At 36.5% G+C, this 22,923-nt stretch overlaps 2 protein-coding genes across 2 annotated transcripts in view; one reads left to right on the plus strand and one right to left on the minus strand.

Annotated features, from left to right (window-relative positions):
• LOC134755424 (transcription activator GAGA-like) overlaps nucleotides 1-22,923 on the minus strand; it is a 470,096-nt gene that overhangs the window by 63,224 nt on the left and 383,949 nt on the right. The gene's annotated exons all lie outside the window — the stretch shown is intronic.
• LOC134742844 (transmembrane protein 50A-like) lies at nucleotides 13,591-22,197 on the plus strand. Its single transcript, XM_063676031.1, has 4 exons — nucleotides 13,591-13,757; nucleotides 14,328-14,459; nucleotides 15,432-15,567; nucleotides 17,748-22,197. The coding sequence occupies exons 1-4, from the start codon at nucleotides 13,662-13,664 to the stop codon at nucleotides 17,855-17,857; spliced, it is 474 nt and encodes a 157-aa protein (XP_063532101.1). The 5' UTR covers nucleotides 13,591-13,661; the 3' UTR covers nucleotides 17,858-22,197.

Genomic DNA, 22,923 nt, shown 5'->3' on the forward strand with positions numbered 1-22,923 from the left:
GAATGGTTTGCACCTTGACGATGAAAATGCGAGAATTGATTGGTTTGCTAAAATTGATATGGCCATTAGGTAAACCTTGAGAATTGATTGGTTCGAGGAATACCTGATGGTAATACCGCGAGAATTGATTGGTTCGAGGTTTAGTTTAAGTCCCTCGAGAATTGATTGGTTCGAGGTTTAGTTTAAGTCCCTCGAGAAGTGATTGGTTCGAGGTTTACTTTAAGTCCCTCGAGAATTGATTGGTTCGAGGTTAAGTTTAAGTCCCTCGAGAATTGATTGGTTCGAGGTTAAGATCAAGTCCCTCGAGAATTAATTGGTTCGAGGTTTAGTTTAAGTCCCTCGAGAAGTGATTGGTTCGAGGTTTAGTTTAAGTCCCTCGAGAATTGATTGGTTCGAGGTTAAGATTAAGTCCCTCGAGAATTGAGTGATTCGAGGTTTAGTTTAAGTCCCTCGAGAAGTGATTGGTTCGAAGATAACGTTTAAAATAGTTTGATTCGAGGTTTTAGTTCAAGTTTCCTGAAAACAGATTAGGTCGAGGTTTAATAAATAATGTAAAAGTTAAATATATACGATTAGTTTGAAGTAAGTTCATACTAGCATAAACATTTAAACTCAAATTCAAATGTAAGAGGAGAAATTATTATTATTAATTTTGTGAACGGAACCCAAGAGTAGATTTAGTATATCATACTGTCAATATATCTGATAATAAGATGATTTTGTTATGCTGAACTAACTGACCGAATGTAAGGTTCCACCAGGCGCGTGTATGGGGACCATACACGACGTCAGGATGGTCGAATGTAAGGTTCGATTAATTTCAACCTAACTTTTATTACAATTTTTATATTTATTTAATATTTTTACAATTGGTAATACTGACAATATTTTTATTGAAGGTAGTTTGGGGGTTTGAAATAAAAAAAGAATACAGAAAGCGGGTAGTTATCGGGCAGTTAGTTCGGAGTCGGGAAGTGTGTGGTAATGGTAAAGAGGACGGAGAAGAAAGAAAATAAATGTTAATTATTGATTACCAGTGCAACTGTCTTTTATTGAGTAAGTGTCTAACACAATACTGGTTCTTTTGTTCTTATCAAACTATACCAGGGTTGGCATTCGGTTTGACGGCAACTTAACGCTTTTAAGATTTAGCTTAGCACCGACTTCAAACGTATCAGTTTGCTAGCGCATATAAAGAGAATGAGAATGAGAATGAGAAATTTATTGATAAAATTATGAATAATTTTACACGTCACACAGCATACACATCATTATCACAATAATACATAATAGAGTAGATTTTAGATATTATAAATATATCAAATTTATTTACATACAAGATATATACAGTGGTACTACGTAAATATTAAATTATTCAGTTATTTTACATTGTTTTAATTTATTTTTGAAATTACATCAGTTTGGGACATCAGCAGTTCTGAATATAAATTCGTTTATTGTGTAACAAGCTAAACAAATTAGCATTTTCTTAAGTTTGCTTACAAATAATTTGCTATAAAACGAGATAATATTTTATTTTTCCCGTTTGAAGTCGGTTTTACTTTTTTTTAAGATTAATTTTATTCTTTCGTATTAATACCTATTTAGGTACATATTTCAGTTTATTTCCTTATTTGGACGTATTAGCCTGCATTTGCATTTGGAATACAATAAACCTTATGTATTGTGTGTCTTATCAAGTTCCAATATGTCACGTCCAACTTTATGTTATTGCATCTGACTCTGTCATGAAACGCTTCCAAGTACGATTACGTACCTATCTTCACATAACATGCGTCAATATCTATGCAAGGCATTGTTGAGCAATAATTTATAATAAAAAGACCTATAATATTTTGAACGTGTTAGTTCTACGCAACTTTTAAGCATTCTTCTTTTCATGTGTATCAAGTCATCATGATGCACGCTAAGGGAATTATTCTGCTTTGTGCGCATTTGCTTTTAGTGCAGGTAAGTAAATAAATATCGATTACTATTAAATGTCGATATAATAGTAATCGATAAATACTTAAAACTTCGCGTTTTGAACACATATTTAATTATACGAACGGGTCTACCGCCACACAACAACTGGTGCAACTCAGCTGAAACGTCGGAATTTAAGGTAAAAACAATGAAATTAAATCGCGGTAGACCCGTTCGTATAATTAAATATATTAAATGTCGATTTATTTTATATTTAAATACCTAGGATATTTTTATGAGGAAGCAATATTGCATTAATGTGAAGTACCTAGCTTGCAATCATCTCGGCGAATCATAATTATGTTAAGTAGTAAATGATTACTAATAAATAAATAAATAATAAAATAAAAAAACATTTATTTCAGACTAAATCAAAGGTAATGATAATGACTATAAATACAAATATACATACTATTTAAAAATCATCAACTTTTCCAAATTTTCCGCCATTTTGCTTTAAAACAAATGTATTTTTTTTAACTAAATTATTGCGCTTTGAATAAAACATCGGAAAGTTTATTAATTTACGATCAAAATAATTATACAAGATCAAATCGATTTTATCTAATTATGATATGTTTTTTGTGCATTTAAAGGTTAAGGTATATAGGTTCAGAAAACGGTAAAAAGTCGTAGCGCTATTTGGATCACAATAGATACGGTACTACGGCTGCCATTAATTTATTTCGATTCGAATCCTGAGTTTTTGACTTAGGTCAATCTGAGGAAAATCACGAACAAAGGTCTAAACACTATATTATGTTTGATCGTATCGATTACTTTTTTATTTTATACAAATGTACAAAAAACAACTAAATTAAAATAAAACCATGAAAACGGATTATATCGAGTATATTGAATTTATAATACATCCCGACGTTACGAACCCTTTACAGCGTTCGTGGTCAACGGGTGACTAAGTAAAAACCACAGTGGATAAATACCCACATAAAAAAAGTACCATAATAGACCGCTCGCCAGGCGCAAATTTTTGTCAGTCATCGCCTCCCGAGCGAAAACTCGTATAGCGGTTAACGGCTATGTATGATGATCCCTCGTGAACGTTAGCTGCCGCTCCGTTGGTGGGTTGAGGAATGGCAGCCACCGAAACTCGTAACACGGTCTTTCCATCGCGATACAACCGGGTGACGATTTGTTTTATTAACTTGACTGAAAAGAATTTTCTTTTTTACATGTTGAAGATTTCATCGGCTGAAGATTTTGTTTGTTCACAATAGCATCTAAACTATCATCTGACAAAGTATCAAGCGGGAGGCGATGACTAAACTTTTTTTATAGACTTTATTTGCTGCCATTCCTCAACCCACCAACGGAGCGGCAGCTGACGTTCACGAGGGTTCATCATACATAGCCGTTAACCACTATACGAGTTTTAGCCCGGGAGGCGATTGGTCATGGAAATCTGTTCCTGGCCCGCGGTCTATAAACTATAAACTTTAACTTTACTTTCATTTTTAACGTTTTCATAGTTTTATTTTATGAGTAACTATCGCGGTAACCGAAGACAATATTAACTAAATTAATTTAAAATAAATAAAAAACCATGATATCTGCGCTCAGTGAGAGTGAGAGAAGAACACTAACTTACTGGGCCCAACAGATTGATAATGCCACTTACGGTTGTTATTGATGTGCAGGATGGAGGCGCAGGGCTCTGCGTTGAAGTGCAGCGAAGGATTGTGGAGATTGTCGACGGAAATAAAATCGTATTTGTGCTTAACAAATATGTAGTTTTAATTTGCTATAAATCACACTACATTTCGTTCTTGTCAACGATTGATTAAAATAGATTAGAAATTGTCACATATTATAATAAGTACTTTTAAAATTGGGAAAGGCTTATGCAGAGCTACATATCGAAAGAAGGGCAACGAAAGACAAACCGGATACGGTCGTAGAGCGGTAGCATAGAGAGACAAGTAGGTGTTGCCTGTATATATATATCAATAGACAATACATGTAAAGGGTATACTACACGATTTCCAACACTCCTCCTTACACTTTACATGCCAAATAAAAGCTCTATAAGTATGGCTCTACATAAGGCATTCTTATAATTAATTACATGCTGCAAGCTTAGTCTAGTAAAGAAAACACATAGACATAAATATAGTGATAAGGCATGCAGCTATAATTATGTAAGACAGGAATGAATATCACATTTAAAAAATATCACAAGTAGAGAAGTAAAGCTATTAACATTTCAAAGGCTTAACATTAAGTCCCTGAATAAATTTACAATGTTTTTCAGCACATAAGGGTTTTGTTAATACATCTGCTACCATTTTGTCAGTCTGCAAGTACTTTACATTTAAGTGTCCTTTTTGAATCAGATCTTTAATAAAGTGATACCTTAGGTCTATATGCTTGGTTCTTTTGTGGGAGTGCTCTTTAACTAACAGTAATTTTTGAGCACTTTGGCTATCATTATAAATGACAGTGTCAAAAGTTTTATCGATAATTTCTGACAAGAAATTTCGTACAAAACATATGTCTTTACAACAATCTCCAAGAGCTACGTATTCCGATTCGCAACTTGAAAGAGAAGTACATTGTTGCTTTCTTGCCTCCCAGTTAATTACATTAGATCCTAACTTAATCACAAAGCCAGTATAGGACTTGCGGTCTGAAAGGTCATTGGCCCAATCTGCGTCAGCGTATGCAGTAAGATTAAAAGTATTGCTCTTTGTGAAGCAAAGGCCATAATTTATAGTACCTTTTAGGTAACGGAGCACACGCTTCGCCATGCGCCAATGATTTTCATCAAAACATGTGTTAAACATACTAAGTTGGCTACATGCAAAAGATATGTCCGGTCTAGTACAGACTGATAAGTACATTAAACTTCCTAATAGCTGTCTGTACTGATAGACTTCATCATCTAGACATGTCTTATTTGATTTCTGTAATTTACAATTAACTGGTAAAGGTGTTGAAACAGATTTACAATCTGACATATTATATTTGAATAATAAACGCTTTATGTACTCAGTTTGATCTAAAGTTGTGATGCCTTTTTCTCTACATACATTCATTCCAAGACAATTATTTAATTTGCCCAAATGTCGGACTTCAAAATTATTTTGTAAGAGTTGTAAAATATTATTAATACAATTATTGTGAAATATATAAAAATCATCAACATACAATGCAATAATAATATATTCAGTCTTTGTCTTCTTTGTATAAATACATGGCTCACATTTGCTCTGAGTAAAATTATTTTGTGCTAAGAAATCATGTATTTTTATATTCCACATTCGGCTTGCTTGCTTAAGGCCGTATAAGCTCTTTTTAAGCAAACAAACCTTATCACAGTTTTTAAAGCCTGAAGGCTGCTCCATGTAAATCTTTTCATTTAATTCGCCATTTAAAAATGCAGTTGTTACATCAATATGGTCTATTTCTAAATTTAGTTCAGTAGCAATGGAAAACAAAATTCTCAGTGTGCTATGCCTCACTACAGGTGCAAAGGTGTCCGTATAGTCAATGCCCTCAACTTGACTAAACCCACGGGCAACCAGCCTAGCTTTAAATTTGGCAGGCTTACCTGACGTGTCGAGTTTCTTCTTGTAAACCCATTTACACTTAACGATGTTTTCATCCGCAGGTCTGTCTACCAAGATCCATACCTTGTTTTTAATTAAAGAATCATACTCACTCTGCATTGCCCTCTGCCATTCATCTTTTTCGGAAGATTTCATGGCTTCGCGGTATGATATAGGCTCATCTGGCGAATAGCCTTCTGCCATCATGGATAAATCATAGTCTGTAAGATGCTGTGGCACATTACCTCGTGTTTTACGTATGGGACGTGAACGAGACGTGTCGGAAACAGCCGGCAGCGTCGGCTCACTTGGTGCTGACTCCGGCAGAGAAGTCATGGCACCCCTTGGAGTACCAACCTCATCACCGTCGTCATTATTATCAAATGATGACTCCGGCAGAGAAGACCTGGCACCCTTTGGGGAGCAATCTTCATCACCGGGACTGTCACTTGCACCTTCATCGCCCGTACAGTAGTGTTCAGAGAGTGGCGACCACGCCGGTGACGTTGGCGTCTCTGCATCTGAAAATTGATGTAAAGAGGTTGAGCACTCAGCTGATTTATATTTTTCATTATTTTGAATGACATCATTAACATTAAAATCTTTGTTAAAATTAGAGTCATTATTAAAATTATTCAATGCATTATTTTCATTAGTGGGCATTGGAATAATAACATTGTCTTTCTCGATATAATAATTATAAAAATTGGCTCCACAAGTCTTTTTACAACTGTCATTTTTTGCAAAAAATTTATCCTCATTAAAAATAACCGATCTGGACTGTATGACTCTGTGAGGCTTAGTGGGATGAACTAAACGGTATCCTTTAAAGGTTTCACCATAACCAACGAAAATTAAAGCTTTTGCTCTTGCATCAAGTTTTTGACGCTTTTGACTAGGAACATGTGCATAAGCAGTACACCCGAAGACACGTAAATGACTGATGTCTATAGGAGACCCAGTCCATAAGCTCTCGGGAATTCCGCCTGAAAGCGCTCTGGTAGGAGACCTATTTTTCAGGTAAATGGCTGTCATAACTGCCTCTCCCCAGTAACGGTTACACAGGCCGGATTCCTGCAGCATAGCCCTAGTTTTATCAAAAATAGTTTTAAAAGCCCGTTCCGCTGTTCCATTTTGAGCAGCATTGTAAGGGACAGTGGTTTGGTGTATAATACCATGGTCTTTAAGATAATTGGCCAGTTTATTATTTGTAAACTCAAGGCCATTGTCACTGCGCAAAATCTTTATTGATAAACCAGATTGTTTCTCTATCATAGTCTTAAAATTTATAAAATGTGAACTCACCTCTGATTTGTGCTTCATAAGGTAGCCCCACGTCTTGCGGGTATGGTCGTCTGTGAAGGTCAAAAGGTAACGAGCTCCACCCCAAGTTTCGACTTGCATAGGTCCAGCCACATCTGAATGGATGAGTTCAAGAGGTTGGGTAGTGCGCTTTGTGCTGACAGCAGGATACGGTGCTCGCACCATCTTGCCTGTCAAGCACGGCTCGCAACTACCATTGATGGTGTCTTCTTTCTGAAAGAGTAAGTTCATGCATTTCTTCCCATCACCTAGAATCCTCATACCTGGTTCAGACAGATGAGCTAGACGTCTATGGATTAGGTCCATTGGCACAGTCGAAACAGCATGAGCATTCGCTGTCTCTTGCCTGGTCTGCAAGAGCTTGGAAGACTCCTCCTCAAGGATGTGTCGCACTTGAGCCTTATATTTATACAGACCATTTTCCTTAAAGGCAACTAAGACTTGATTGCCAGTGACTTTAACATCATCAAAGACTTTACAATGATCCCTATTAAAAATGACAGTATAACCCTTGTCAGTAATTTGACTAACGGACAGTAAATTGCTGGAGAGGTCAGGCACATGGAGAACGTTTGATAGGCTAATATTGGAGCACAAAGAGACCCTACCAGTACAATTGCTATGTAACTTATTACCATTAGCTATATAAATAGTAGAATTTTTACCTCTAGGTTCTTCCAGTAACTCCTTATCAGCAATCATATGCTGAGACGCACCCGAGTCTACCACAAAGTCATGGCTGCTGCTGCCGCTGCATACCATGGCTGATGCAAACATAGTGTGGTTCTCTTCATTGTTCTTCAGCTCCTTCTTGCGTTTAAAGCAACGCTTGATAGTGTGTCCGCTCCTTTTGCAGAACTGGCAAAACATAGGCGATGACTTCTTCTTTTTGTTTCCTAGGTAGGCCTTCACTCCTTCCTGATCACTCGCATTTCTCCGGTGTTCTTCTTGCAGCAATCTGGTACGCACGAGCTCCACCGTTAGTGTGCTTGCAAGACAGGCAGTTTCCAGGCCCGACACCAGGTTGTCAAATTCCTGTGGTAGTCCACTCAACAGGATTTCCGCTACCACATCATCGTCTATCTTCTTGCCTATATCGGCGAGCTGTTGAACGAGCCGCATAACCGCCTCGACATACTCCGACATGCTGCTGTACTGGCTGTATTCAATTTTATGCAGTTGACGTAACAAGAGCACTTTCCTGTATAGCCCTTTGGACTCGAAGGCATCGGCAAGCTTCGTCCAGGCATCTTTTGCCGACGTGGCATTTCGCACGTACTGGTACAACGCGGGCTTAATCGTTAAGCATATCTTTGCTAAGGCGCGGCTTTCGTGGGTCGCATCGGTATCCGTACCTTCCACACAGCCCCATAGACCATCCAGCGTAAGTAGCATTTTCATAGCAAATTTCCAATTTGAATAGTTTCCCAAACCATCCAGTTTCTCGACGGGAATGTGCCCGTTGTGTTCATTATGTGACGACATTCTTGACGACGTTATTGTGATGTTAGTTAAGCAAACGAATACTAGGTTATAATCACGAGGGCAGTGAATAAATAACCTCAAAGTGTTAATGTTTCCGACATACCTTTCTTAGGTTTTCAGTTTCCACTTCTAGTTTCCTCGCGGCACTTACATCTGGGCGCATAATCTGATGTGCAGGATGGAGGCGCAGGGCTCTGCGTTGAAGTGCAGCGAAGGATTGTGGAGATTGTCGACGGAAATAAAATCGTATTTGTGCTTAACAAATATGTAGTTTTAATTTGCTATAAATCACACTACATTTCGTTCTTGTCAACGATTGATTAAAATAGATTAGAAATTGTCACATATTATAATAAGTACTTTTAAAATTGGGAAAGGCTTATGCAGAGCTACATATCGAAAGAAGGGCAACGAAAGACAAAGCGGATACGGTCGTAGAGCGGTAGCATAGAGAGACAAGTAGGTGTTGCCTGTATATATATATCAATAGACAATACATGTAAAGGGTATACTACACGATTTCCAACAGTTATGTTACCACAGAATAAGTAATAGTATTATATATTACGTATATTTCTTCGCCTGCTATGTATGAAGTTTAAGCAAATAGCTTGTACCCTTCTGCCTTTATCAATGGTGGCGTATTTTGTGTTTAAAAAAACCTTTAAAATTAGCTAACTTCCTCCTATACAAATGTACTTTTACGATTGTTACAGCAAGTGTTCTGCCAAGCCAAGCAGCCAATTACGCTGCAGTCACTCAGCCAGGGCTGCAGCTCGTTCGTGGTCAACAGTTTAACTGACATCACGCCGAGCGGAATCTCCGTCAGTTCTGACAAGGTGACCTTGACCACTCCCGTCGATGCTCCCATCCAGAAGCTTCCTGCCCGCCTAGGCGGCTAAAATATTACATTATGAAAATGGCGTTTAATATTACGTGTTTTTGTTTTCTAATAAAATTAAAATAATTCAAAATTGGCGATGTTTGTGTATTTTTAACCGACTTAACGACGAAAAAGAAAAGCTTAAATGTTCGAATGTGTGTATTTATATTTACTTCGAGTTGCTGTTTCTGCCCCTGCCCTGATAGCCCTGTTTCTGATACGAGTATATATATTTTTTAAAGTTGAATTAGAATTACAAGAAGTTGGTAAACAATAGTTATTTGTTATACAAGGGTGCAAAGTTGTATTTTACCCGCGAGTGTGGAATTGAAACACGAGCAAGCGAAAGGATTCTATAGTTGAACCACGAGCGAAGCGAGTGGTTCTAAAATAGAATCCTGAGCGTAGCAAGTGTTTCAACACACGAGAAGTAAAATACATTTGCACCCGTGTGTAACACAAAACTTTTCCTCTCACTATAGCGAGGAAAGTGCAACATCCACAGGCGTTAGATCATCTTCATCACTGGAATCACTTATTTTGTACGATATTATAACAGAAACCACTGGAAATTCTGATTTTTACGTGTGTCGGTGAGAACTGTTTTTAAGTAAAAAATTTGTTGACAATGTTGACATTTCTGTTCTGACCTGACGTATGAAATGTCAACGATGCGTTTTGAAATTGCATCGACTCAACTTGTGCGTTCAGAATTATATTTAACATCATTATAAAAAATCTAACGTTTCTTATGGAATTTTAAGGTTTATGACTTAAAATTATTAAATAAAGCTAAATTTGGTATTTTTTATTAGATTCTCAAACCATTTATTTAATGATAATTAATATCGAACGAACCATTATTATGAGCGTTTTACGTTTTGTTATCTGTCAAAAACACGCTCCATTCAAGCTCAAATTACTTTCCCCACTAGTGGATAAAATGCGTTTTTCCCCGCTTGTTTTAAAGGATAAAAGACGGCTTTCCGAGCTAGTGAGGGGAAAAAAGTTATTCAACCCACCTTGAACTTTGGGACCAAAGCAAATTATTTTATTAAATATCGCCGTTAGTTGGTCAAAGACGCCTAATCTTTCTATGATTGCATATGCTCGTACTCGATAATATTCGAGAAATTGGGGCGAGTACCGCCGGGTAGCCTAGAGGTCCAAGGCTTTAGCCAATAGCCGCGGTAAGCTGAAGACGCGTTCGAATCCGGCCTCCACCACTTGAGGGCTTTGTCAGTTTTTCTTTAGTATGACATCTATTTCAGTTTATATATAAGGTAGCTGAATAAGAATTTGGTCCTGACCTGATGAGATCCTCCTCCTGATCAAGTCACGATAGTCATGATGAAGACCATATCTTGCACCACCTTGGATTAAATCACAAAGAATTGAGTACCTACCTTGCAGAAAGAATCGACAGTATGTAACTAGTATGTACTTAGGTTACCATGCAGGCTTTCTCCTCAAAATCTCTGTTTTCCATTCATTTCAATCTTGTCTGATTATCCGAGAATATAACCACTACGTGCAGTGATCAGTGATGCCAGAGCACTGAAAACTAAAATACGACCCCGATCTAAATAATTTTTAAGAAAAAAAAACCGTATATATATACATACAATCAAAAAATGAATTTTAAAAATCGGTCCAGAAATGACGGAGTTATGGAGTAACAAACATTAAAAAAAAAACAAAAAAAAAAACAACCGAATTGAGAACCTCCTCCTTTGAAATCTTGAAGTCGGTTAAAAAGTGGGTTAGGTGCGTGGGTGGGTTTTGAACTTCGATTCTCACAGAACAGAACTGCTATCAGAAAAGTAGGTTAGGTTAGGTTAGAGCTGGGACCCTTACAGAAACGAAAAGCTATAAGAAAAGTAGGTTAGGTTAGGTTAGAACTGCGACCCTTACAGAAACGAAATGCTACTAGAAAAGTGGGTGGTTTTACCTCCTTTTCAACATAATTAGGCAAAAGATGCTGCCTTTTTCATTTCATTGTCTGAAACCTAAGAGTGCACCATCAACAATAAGTGAACTTTCAGCGGCATCCCCCATTGAAGTCGGTTTTTTTTTCTTAAAAATTATCTAGTAGCATTTCCGAGTCCGGGTCTGGGCCCGGATCCGAGTCCGGGTCCGTTTCCGGCTGTCCGGGTCCAAGTTTGGGTCAGAGTTCGGTCCGGGTCCGGGTCCGAGTTAAGATCCATGTTCAGACCCGGGTCCGGGTCCGAGTCCAGGTCCAAGTTTAGGTCTGGGTCCATAAGGAAGAAAACAAATCGCCAAACGTGAACTATGTGTCATTTAAGAGTTCCATTCTGATCATCATCAGCAGTTCCACTTCATCAAATGTCACTTTTTTAAATGTGAATGCTGGATTTGTTGATGAAAATAGAATAATCACTATATGTATGCCTTTCACATTTGAGGAGTTCCCTCGGTTCCTCGTGGGTCTCATCATCAGAACTCGAGCTTGACAAAAATATGTCTTTAAAACTTAAGTTGCTTAAGAAACATAAAGAAGAGAACAAATCGACAAACGTAAACTATGCGTCATTAAAGAGTTCCATTCTGATCATCATCAGCAGTTCCACTTCATCAAATGTCACTTTTTAAAATGGAAATGCTGGATTTGTTGATAAAAATACAAAAATCACTATATGTATGCCTTTCACATTTGAGGAGTTCCCTCGATTCCTCATGGATCCCATCATCATAACTCGAACTTGACAAAAATGTTTCTTGAAAACCTAACTTGCTTAACAAACATAACGAAGAGGACAAATCGCCAGACGTGAACTATGCGTCATTGAAGAGTTCCGTTCTGATCATCATCAGCAGTTCCACTTCATCAAATGTCACTTTTTTAAATGTAAGTGCTTGAATTGTTGATGAAAATACTAAAATCACTATATGTATTTTATGTTATTTTGATTTGATAGGTACAATAATATAATGCAGGCAAACAACATTGTAAAATATTTCTTACATAAGCAACTTACACATTACTTACATTACGATTACAATTGTACACAACATTATGCCTTTAATATTTGAGGAGTTCCCTCGATTCCTCATGGATCCCATCATCAGAACTGCTTTTTGACAAAAACGGGACCAATCTGTATGTATATACATACAATCGAAAAATGAATTTTCAAAATCGGTCCAGAAATGACGGAGTTATGGAGTAACAAACATTAAAAAAAAAACAAAAAAAAACATACAACCGAATTGAGAACCTCCTCCTTTGAAATCTTGAAGTCGGTTAAAAAGGTACGATTTTACAAAAAAAAGTACAATTGCATTTTTTGTTCCAAAAAACAATATAAACAGCAATAGCGTTTTAGAAACGGGTGATTTTTTAAACGGATAATCCACGAAAACTACGTTAGTGCGAAAAATAGTAGGTAAGGTACAAAAATACCAAAACAAAAGTCACAAATTTTTACGCAAATTACTTTTTTGGTCTGTTACTATTATTTCTACGCCATTTTGGCCTATTTTTGAACCGTTCATACGAAAAGTACGTAAAATTGTACTAAAATGTACGGTTTAGCCAAAAAGTACGATTTTAGTACGGTTTTGGGCGGGGTACGATTTAAGTACGCATGCTGTTCAAAAAGTACGTAAAATTGTACTAAAAGGCAAGGTAGGGTACTAATCGATCTGGCAACACTGACTACGTGTGTTTATCTATAGCTACTCTAGTACTCCTTAAGTACGCCTAACACACCGTCGCACCGCACCAAGGTCATTGTGCGACGCATCCATAAGTAAGAGCGAGAAAGCGATATCTCTTTCTCGCTCTTACTTATGGGTTCGTCGCACAATGACCTTGATGCGGTGCGATGTTGTGTTACCATTAAGCTCGCTCCACACTCATGCGGGAATCGAGCGGGCGTCGCAGATCTGCAAAATTGACTCCACACTCGCGTTCGCGGCTTCGCGCCGTGATTCGCGCATGAGTGTGGAGCGCCCTCTAGATTCATGAAAAACCCGGGCAATTGCGAGTCGGACACGCCCACCGAGGGTTCCGTACTTTTTAGTATTTGTTTTTATAGCGACAACAGAAATACATAATCTGTGAATATTTCAACTGTCTAGCTATGCGGTTCATGAATCAGAGATAGAGCCTGGTGACAGACAGACAGACGGACAGACAGACAGACGGACATTGGAGTCTTAGTAATAGGATCCCGTTATTACCCTTTGGGTACGAAACCCTAAAATAGTCGTTTGATTTTTGAACCTGGCAATTTTTTAACAAACGTCACTTGCCTTGCCAGTTGCCAATGAAAAAATGCCAATTTGCCAATCAGACCAAGTTCAGGAAGAAGTTTAGATGTCATAATTTATTTACTAATTCCTGTTGCCATTATATTTCCAAATTAAAAGGACGAAAACAACAAATAATCATGAACTGCTTCGAGAACGTGACTGTGCCGAATTGCGTGTGGTTTGAAGGAGGAGAAAGGCGTAATATTTTTGCGTCGATTGTTGCAGGTTTTCTGGTAATTGTTTGCGATTTACTCGATGAATCATTGTTCCACTTAACTAAGTTAGATTACTAAGGTTTGTTTGTGATATAATATGATCAATTTACTTAATAACTGTTATTATTATCCTAACCATATTAAACTGCAGGTCATCAATGTGCTAAAAGAATCATAAGGATATTTTTTTGTCACTTTACTCAATTCTTCTTTATAATATTGTAGCAGTAGTCAGACCTATACGGTTACTATCAAGAAAACGCTATAAGTTTATAGAGAACAGCCCGCGCTCCCTGCGGCAAGTACATTTGGTGTGATAACCAAATAAATACTAATTAAAGTAGCCAAATATTATACTTACCTTATTATGCTCGTACTAACCCCTTTTGCACACCCTCAAGGGATAAACTTAGGGATAAATGTCCTTTACTAGGTAACTACCTGCCATATTTGCATAAAGGAGGAACAAACATCCAAACATCTTTCACATTTATTTCTTAACATTGAAGTGCTTATTTCAGTTTGATAATAAATGACCATGCATTTTAAACAAACAAAAAGGTATGCAGCTAATATTGTTTTGTTTAGTTCTTTACAGGATGGTGGTTTATAATTGACTCGGCATCTAAGTACCCCAGTGATCTACCGAATGCAGCACATGTCTGCGGAGTGATGGCTACCATATCTTTGGTTATGATTAACTCTGTTTCAAATGCACAAGTAAGTTGTACATGAAAAATATTATTTTCACCTGTAATCCATGCAGTATTTGTATATAAGTACACCATTCTAATGTTATTGATAATCAGAAGAACTATGGCTTAAGATACCTATGTCATTTTATAACATTGTAATTTGGTATAAAATGACCCTATCCCCCCCAAAGCTTGGGAAGGTTGGGGCCCGTTGGGGGTAACATAAGCCGCAGGAGTACTAAATAGGCCTTATCAACTTTAGTTATCTTTTAACTATCTATCTGTTCTACATCCCTAATTTATCTATATTATTAGTATTTTTGCGTGAAAATGTGGTGCTTGCAAATATGTGATTTTGATTATAATAATAGGTCTGTTTCTTTTTTCTTTCTAATATGTAACTTAAAATTATCCAGATTATTATTAAAATTAATCAATTATATTTGACTTGAATTTATGTTAATGGCAATAGAATTTTGAAATTTTTAACTACTCATTTGCGAGGCAGCATCGAGTATTTTATTAACTGAAATAAATGTCATATACTAAGAAAAAATGACCAAGGCCTCCAGTGCCCCAGGCTAGAATGGGGGGCGCCTTAGCCTTCAGTAACAAGTGCATATACTTGGAAAATTTCGACCTATGCCGCTGTGGCCCAGTGGCCGAATGGCACAGGCAACTGCCGCGATAGCAGAGGACGCTGGTTCGTTTCCAGCCTGGGGCACTGGAGGCCTTGGTCATTTTTTCTTAGTATATGACATTTATTTCAGTTTATAATTTATATAATAGTGTTTCTACTTAAAATAAAAACAAATTAAAGTATTTTCTGTAAATAATTTAATTTGTTCTAATACTTCTAAGAGTATTTTATTATTATTTAATTATTTTTAAATACATGCTAGGTTTACAGTGGAGAATAACGCCAGAACATGGGACTTATCATAATTTGCCACTTACGCAATACACTTGGACGTGCAAAATTTTAAACCATTTACAGGTGCGAGGAGAGACATACACCGGGGGCTGTATGGGCCCGCGCGGTGCGAGGCTCTGGCTCTTCATGGGCTTCGTCGTGGGCTTCGCGTCTCTCATTGCCGCCTGCTGGATACTGTTTGCCAATTATGTTAACACTGGTAAACCAGTCTCAGGTGTTACTTTTGCACTGTTTGCTTATTAACTGCATGCATACAATGCTCATAATCATGGGCATGATTTCAGAACTTTCTTTCAGTACAATAAACCCAATATGGTATGTGCACCCTTCTTTCAGCGTCCATGCTTATTATCACGGCGATTTGCTCGAAATGGCAGCTATCACGAATATCCACTTCATTTTATTCTGACATGGTACTTCATACCATGATTCATGATTCATGGTGGTTTGGTGTTATAACTTCATGTTCATGCATCAGTAGTCAATCATATCAGTTTTGCCTAAACATGAAACACTAACATAAAACATGTTTTATTTTTATCATACACAGTAACAATCATCATTCATAACATTATCCAATTTTTAATAAGGTTATTTAAGTGAGCTTTGTGTATGTGCTTTGTGTTTGTGTCAAAGATAGATATAACTCCGTAATAGATGGATACAGTCTAAGGAAAAAACGTGCCTCGAAAATCACGAAAATTTGATTCTCGATCAGATGTCGCTACTACCTTTGGCCTACTCTCGTATAGAGGGCGTTGACGGTTTCGTTTGTTATTAACCAATTTTAACGCATATCAGTGAAAGAACATGGGTCTAAATAATAAAAATAAATCATTTATCCATATTTAAATACAATATCGTATGCTTATAAATCTTCATTTTTTGTTTTAAAGTGTGTCGATAGATGGCAGTGAATTTACTGTGGTTACAAAATTTACTATGGCTGTACCACTCTATAATATTATATCCTCTTTGGCTATGTTAAACTTGTGGTAAAAAAAAACTGCTAGAATTAAATTGTGTTTTGTGCTAACGTTTAATAGTAGTTTATGCGACTGATACATAATGAGAGGCCTTAAAACACAAGTGTGGTTTTATGAAACGAGCGTCAGGAGCAGGGAGTTTTATAATAGAATCGCACGAGTGTTTTAAGGCTTAATTATGTACAGTTGCATACACTACTTTATCTACACACATATCATAAGTACTCTAAGATGGGTTCAGAAGCCGTAGGAAAATGACCTGCATTGCTACTAGTGCTAGTGCTACCTGTAAAATATGTATAGACTATAGATATTAAAATAAATTACTTACGAACAACTTTTCACAATTCTACTTTCGTAGCAGCAAAAAACCAACAAACCCATCAACAACAACAACAACTCCATCAAGACGAATGTTTATTTTATTTTATTATAGACAAACGAATGAAGTCCCTATTCTCATGTCACTCGAGATCAAATGTCGTGCGGTTTATATTAAAAAACATACTGAATAGGGAATATTACGCGAAACACTGCGTAGGGGGCGCCAGGGCGCCACTACCACAATCTGAGGGTCTATCGTGTGAAACAAGAAAATTTATTTATCTAAAATCTCTGTCACTCTTGCATATTTGAGCGATAAAGAGGCAGATAGCGAATTTTCGGATTCGCGTTTCCCGGTAGGTCCTCTGTAAGCAAACCGCCTTAATGCATCAATGTCATATTTTATTATCTCTGATAACTTGTCAAAAACCTGTTAAAGGTACAGTATGTATAAGTTACTCTATGTCTATGGTTTACTAAAAAGGCTAGTCCTGTACTCTGGTGGCAGAACATTGCAGTTTCGTATCGATAACTGTTTTAATATCTATGGATACTAGAATAGAGACCCACTTGTTTCGTAAGCTGTTCCAAATTTAAACTCATAACCTTACAAAAATCTATAATGTAATAACATTAAAGTACAGATTTTACCTACTACCACAGATAAGAAAGTTCTCATAGTAAAATTGGTTGTAATAATGCTGGTCATTTCCTACGGTTTCTGAGCGCATTTTAGAGCACTAACGATATGTGCGTAGATAAATTAATAGATCTATTAGTAAACACGAATTTAATTACAAAATTACAAATAGGGAAGAAGGGATATGGGACTTCTTTCATTTGTCATGGCTTGATGTCATGAAAATGAAATATTCTGAACGCAGAGTTGACATAACTTATCTTATTTTCTGTAATGCCAAAAGCCGATAAAACAACTATATTACAGAGAGAAATATGACTGTTGACTTGCTTTGCCGATTTTAGCTGTTCGACAGTATCGTGTTGTATATCTACTTTACAGGATAGATATGTTTTCAAAGTATAATTTTATTATATTTGTTCCCTGCAGATGCGACCAAAAACACCTGGGCCGGGGTGAGCCTGTTCCTCCAGAACGCGTTCATCTTCGCTGGCTCGCTGGTCTTCAAGTTCGGCCGCGCCGAGGACCTGTGGGGCTAAACCTAGCAAGTAACCTTGATATCTCATTTAAGTCCGCTAATAAGTATGTGTAGAATATGAATAAGTACCGTAAAATGGGGTGACCCGCAATGACTTAGAACAGTTTTCAAAGATATGTAAATAGTACATTATTGTCGAGGCTCGGAAGTAGCTACTTGCTGGCTGAGGATTCGTTTTAAACGGACGACCTTGGGAGTCCGTTTAATTGAATCCGAAGCCAGCAAGTAGCCTTCCAGCCGAGTCATATATAGTGCTTTTCTCAAAAATGGCGCAATAAATACAAATATAATAGAAATATTTTACAGAAGCAACGTTCTTATGTATATATTTTTACAGAAAAAAGTGAAATGATTTGCTTTGCCGCCCTTTTATTTTTTTAATTAAAAATAGAAGTGTATTTTTCTGCTAAAAATAATGAAATAGGTTGCTATTTGAGACACCTAAATAGTCGCGGTACCAACATTATAATAATAAGTACTGATCATCTGTTTGGCTGTTTCATGGACCTATGACTTCATTTGATATGGCCACTTCAACTTTTAAAAAGTTTGGAACTCGACAAATAATGGAATTTGTATGCAACATTGCAGTCCCGAAATCGAGACTGCAATGTTTTCAACTTTTTAATTTTTTGACTGACCATAAACTACGCACTTCGCGACCTATTTTTGAACCGGCAACGTCGACTTTGCCGTCCATTTTTGAGAAAAATACCTTTATATTATCGACTATTTTGTATCCCAAATTAATATTTGTAGCAATTTATATATAAAAAAAAACATCTAAACATCATCTATCTATCTATTCTTTAGCATCATCATCATCATCATCATCATAACTTAAGAGCCTGGCTCTTGTCGGTGGAGTAACCGCCACTCCGTTCTTCTTTCTGCCGCTGTTTTGAGCTCCTGATACGTCACTAAGTTGATTTTCTTTTTGGCTTGGTCCAAAAACGCACATTCATTGCATTCTTTAGCAATAGGGGATATTACTGCAATGTTGCAACCTTAACGCGAATCCGAAAATTCGCTATCTGCCTCTCTTTATCCCTCGAATATGCAAGAATAACAGAGATGTTAGATTAAGAAATTTTCTTGGTATAGACCCCTCAGATTGTGGTAGTGGCGCCCTGGCGCCCCTACGCAGAGTTTCGCGTAATATTATCTATTACCGGCGACACGCTCGTATCACCTCTGGCTGGAGTGGCATGCGTCTAATAGGCTAGTGTCGTATGCCATGCTTTTCACTACTGTCGTTACAAAAACATGAAAGGATCAAGCTAAGGGACTAAATGTATTTACAACTTTTTTAAACTCTGTCAGGTCACCCTATTCTATGCTACAAAGTTACGGTCATGTTGGCTTTATATTGGCATTTACTAATAGCGAATTGCCTGAAGGCATAGAAATGTGCAAGTCTTGACTTTTAGAAAATTTAATCTATTTGTGTTTTAATATTCAGTCTGGTTTGAAAGACCCTATAGTAATCTCTTGCATTTACTGCTAACTTAACAAAAAAGGTCACAAATCACAAACTATGTACATATTGCAATCAAATTATTATTCGTGTTTTTAATAATAATAAAAAATATACAACTTTTCAAAATCCGATATAGTTGTGTTTAACTATTAATTGGTTACAAATGAATGTTAAAATTCCCAAACAAGTTTCTAGTCGAATCAAATACAAGTGAGTAGGTAAATAAGATTCAAGATACTTTCATAATGGATTAAACCGAATTTAATAATTATTCGGTTTTAACATGTCTAAATAACTTTTGTGATTAGTTAATAATCACCACATAGTATAAAATAAAGTCGCTTCCTGCTGTCTGTCTGTCCCTATACTCCCTATGTATGCTTAGATCTTTAAAACTACGCAACGGATTTTGATGCGGTTTTTATAGATAGAGTGATTCAAGAGGAAGGTTTATATGTATAATACCGCATTGCACCCGTGCGAAGCCGGGGCGGGTCGCTAGTGTAATATAATATGTAAAGCCGTGGCCTGATATGATGATCATGATACGATACATGATATGATGAATACGGTACCTTCAAGATTTTTTTCACATTCTGCCTACTAGGTACTACTAAGTATGTTTTAAATGGGAAAAACATTTTGTTCCTCATTATCAAGCCAAGGCTGTACGTAAGGCAGTTATAGTGAATTTTTTATACGTTCCTACGTAACGTACGTACCTACTTACGTTGCTTCCTAGCAAGTAGTTATTGATGGATGACTTCTACCGTAGAATATATGTAAACACTAAGAAAAAACCGAGCTTTCGAGTTTGACACTTGAAGTAGATTACGCTGTACGGAGTCATAATGATATCAAGGTAGTATCACTTCTCTCTCCTAGCTCTTGTTAAAATGCCATTTGTCAAAAAAGGACAACCATACTGTTGACATGATGAACTTCGAATCAAGTCGTCGCCGTTTTGGTGGTTACAAGGCTGTGTATGTGTGCGTTTTTAGGGATGTGAGAAATCGATTTTAATCATGTTCTATATCGATAAGCATAAGCCCTATACAGCGGAACGGAATAGCGATTAATGAAGCTTCGATATCTTCGCTAAAAATAAACATAATTGAAATGCTAATGGATAATGAATATATTATAATATAATAAAATAATTCAATTATTCCGGAATACATATTTTAGTAGGTATTTATGTATTGTAATTAAAAAACTGAACTTTCCCTTCGTTCCCTGCTGTGTCGTGAGTCGTGACTATGAAAGCGTGACCTGATAACCACAATAAAGAATAAAAGCGTTTTTGTTCATTTTAGGTATAGTTGAACCTTTCTAGTAAATGAAATAAAACTATGAAAACGGATTATATCGCGTATATTGAATTTATAATACATCCCGACGTTTCGAACTCTTTACAGCGTTCGTGGTCAACGGGTGACTGAGGAAAAATTACAAAATGCAAAAATACCCACATACTAAAATAATGAACAATCATAGACTACAAACTTTAAGGCTGGTTGTACATGCAAAATCGGTTCATAAGGCTAGTTATACACTATAATTATTTTTCAAGTAAAGATATATATATATACGCGATAAAAAACTATGCCGGCTCCAACCCTACACCACTTTCTAGTAAAATTCAGTTGCAAGATATGTCGATAGTTTATCGATATGACTTTATCGACATGGCCACAACAAGGTGGTTACACATTATTAAACGTACATAAAAACAAAGTGGCGACGGTGACAGTTTGCTTAGACTCCATCTTTAGGAATATTATATGCATTATATCTATGAGTCATATAATATGATTTGTGGTGACTGAGTTGTCAAACATCAGCTTTCAAATTCGAAGCACGATTTGTTTTTAGACATCAATATTCTACAATCAATAACTCTTTGATAGGAAGAAACTTTTTCTTTGTCAACATGATTTAATGACTAACAAACATACGTTCTTAATCTTTCAGTTTATATAATTAAAGACTTAACTGTCTACAGATAATCTTACCTATTTTGTTTTAAGAATCCCAGGCAAGCTCGGCCGAATTTCACCATCCCATACAAACAGAGTTTCGTTCTCATTTTAAAACTACGTGTTGGATTGCAATTGTAACTTTACACATACAATAACATGAGGTATATCTAGGTCAGTGGGCCGAGCATATGATTGACGCGACAGTATCTCGCCACGAGATAGACTATATACCCGTCTTTTACTAACTGTATGAATTAAAGGGGGACGGGTAGTCTGTCGCGCCGAGATACTCTCGTGCCAATCAATCATATGCTAGACCGGCTGTAATTAGTTTATATAGCTCCAGTTTATAAAACAAACGAAATAACTACGGTATCTGAAGCTACATAAACTAATTACAGACATATATATACCTTATCCTATTGTAAGTACAAAGTTTCAGAGCAAACTAGCTACTAGTTTTAAAATGAGAGTGTAACTACGTTTGTATGGAGAACCGAGCTTGCCGGGGACCCTTAAGTCAAACTCCTGGAGAGTCTAAAATTAGTTTTACGTTACGATATGACCAAATGTGGATATGAAACGTTTGCTAAGCATGCTGCCGTACTAAGCTTAAGATCAGTAACTCATTTTGAAATGTCATTCATTTGTATACCTTGTACGATATGTTCTACAATAATTCAAAGAGATTTCAAAATGAGTTATTATGCTTAGTGCGGCAGCAAGTAACTTCGCTGTTTCCCTAATTGTATAGTATAGACCAAGAAGATTAAAGACATACTTACTGCATAACAAAAATGGAGTCGGAAGTTGCACGCCAATGATTGATGTTTTCTCTGCAGAGTGATTCTATTGAAATTAAATTTAATTAGGCAATAAGGTATATTGCCTTGAATGGAAGTAGCTGTCAAGTAACTTTCAAGAGACTCGTCCTAAAATGGGGACAGGTAATGCGGACGTGATGTCAGGTCATATTTTATGCCTCAACACTTTTTAACTGATTTCCTTTTATGTATTTGGAATACACGGACCTAAAAAGTCCATGGACCAAAAAATATTGTGGTCTGGTTTCTGTCCTAGTTACCATCTTATGTTATGTCTATCTCTTTGTACCTAATTAATATTCAGTATGAAATAAACACATTAATCAGAAAAAAAATACCCCGTCAGTCTTTTGGAACAGAAAACATGTCAAAGAAAATAATGTTGAACCTGATAGAGCAACAGATGTTTATTTTCAGTTAAAAAAAGTATACCTACTTACCGAACTTGTAGCCGTTAAACGTGATTATTGTGTCGGGTTTTGTTTAAATTGATTTATTTTATGTTAAATTATATGCTTAAGTAGATATAAGAACTCACCTATGAGTGAATCTATTTTATTATTTCATTAATAAAAGTCTCTCATTAACTAAAATGGCTTGTTTATAATTTAAATATATTATTATCATAAGTACATAATCAATGCAGAATAAAAACTTTCTGCTCACTAACTTTGTTTTCTAATAGCAGTTGGTTTCTGTGAAGGTCGCAGTTCTAACCTAACCCACTTTTCTAGTACCAGTTTGTTTTTGTGAAGGTCGCAGTTCTAACCTAACCTAACCC

The sequence above is a fragment of the Cydia strobilella genome, chromosome 1 (assembly GCF_947568885.1).
Source record: "Cydia strobilella chromosome 1, ilCydStro3.1, whole genome shotgun sequence".
Lineage (NCBI taxonomy): Eukaryota > Metazoa > Arthropoda > Insecta > Lepidoptera > Tortricidae > Cydia > Cydia strobilella.

Coding starts and splice junctions, on each gene's coding strand:
- LOC134742844 (XM_063676031.1), top strand. CDS start 13,662: ATGAACTGCTTCGAGAACGTGACTGTGCCGAATTGCGTGTGGTTTGAA. Junction 13,758..14,327: donor CGATTGTTGCAGGTTTTCTG/GTAATTGTTTGC, acceptor TGTTTTGTTTAG/TTCTTTACAGGATGGTGGTT. Junction 15,568..17,747: donor TGCCAATTATGTTAACACTG/GTAAACCAGTCT, acceptor TGTTCCCTGCAG/ATGCGACCAAAAACACCTGG.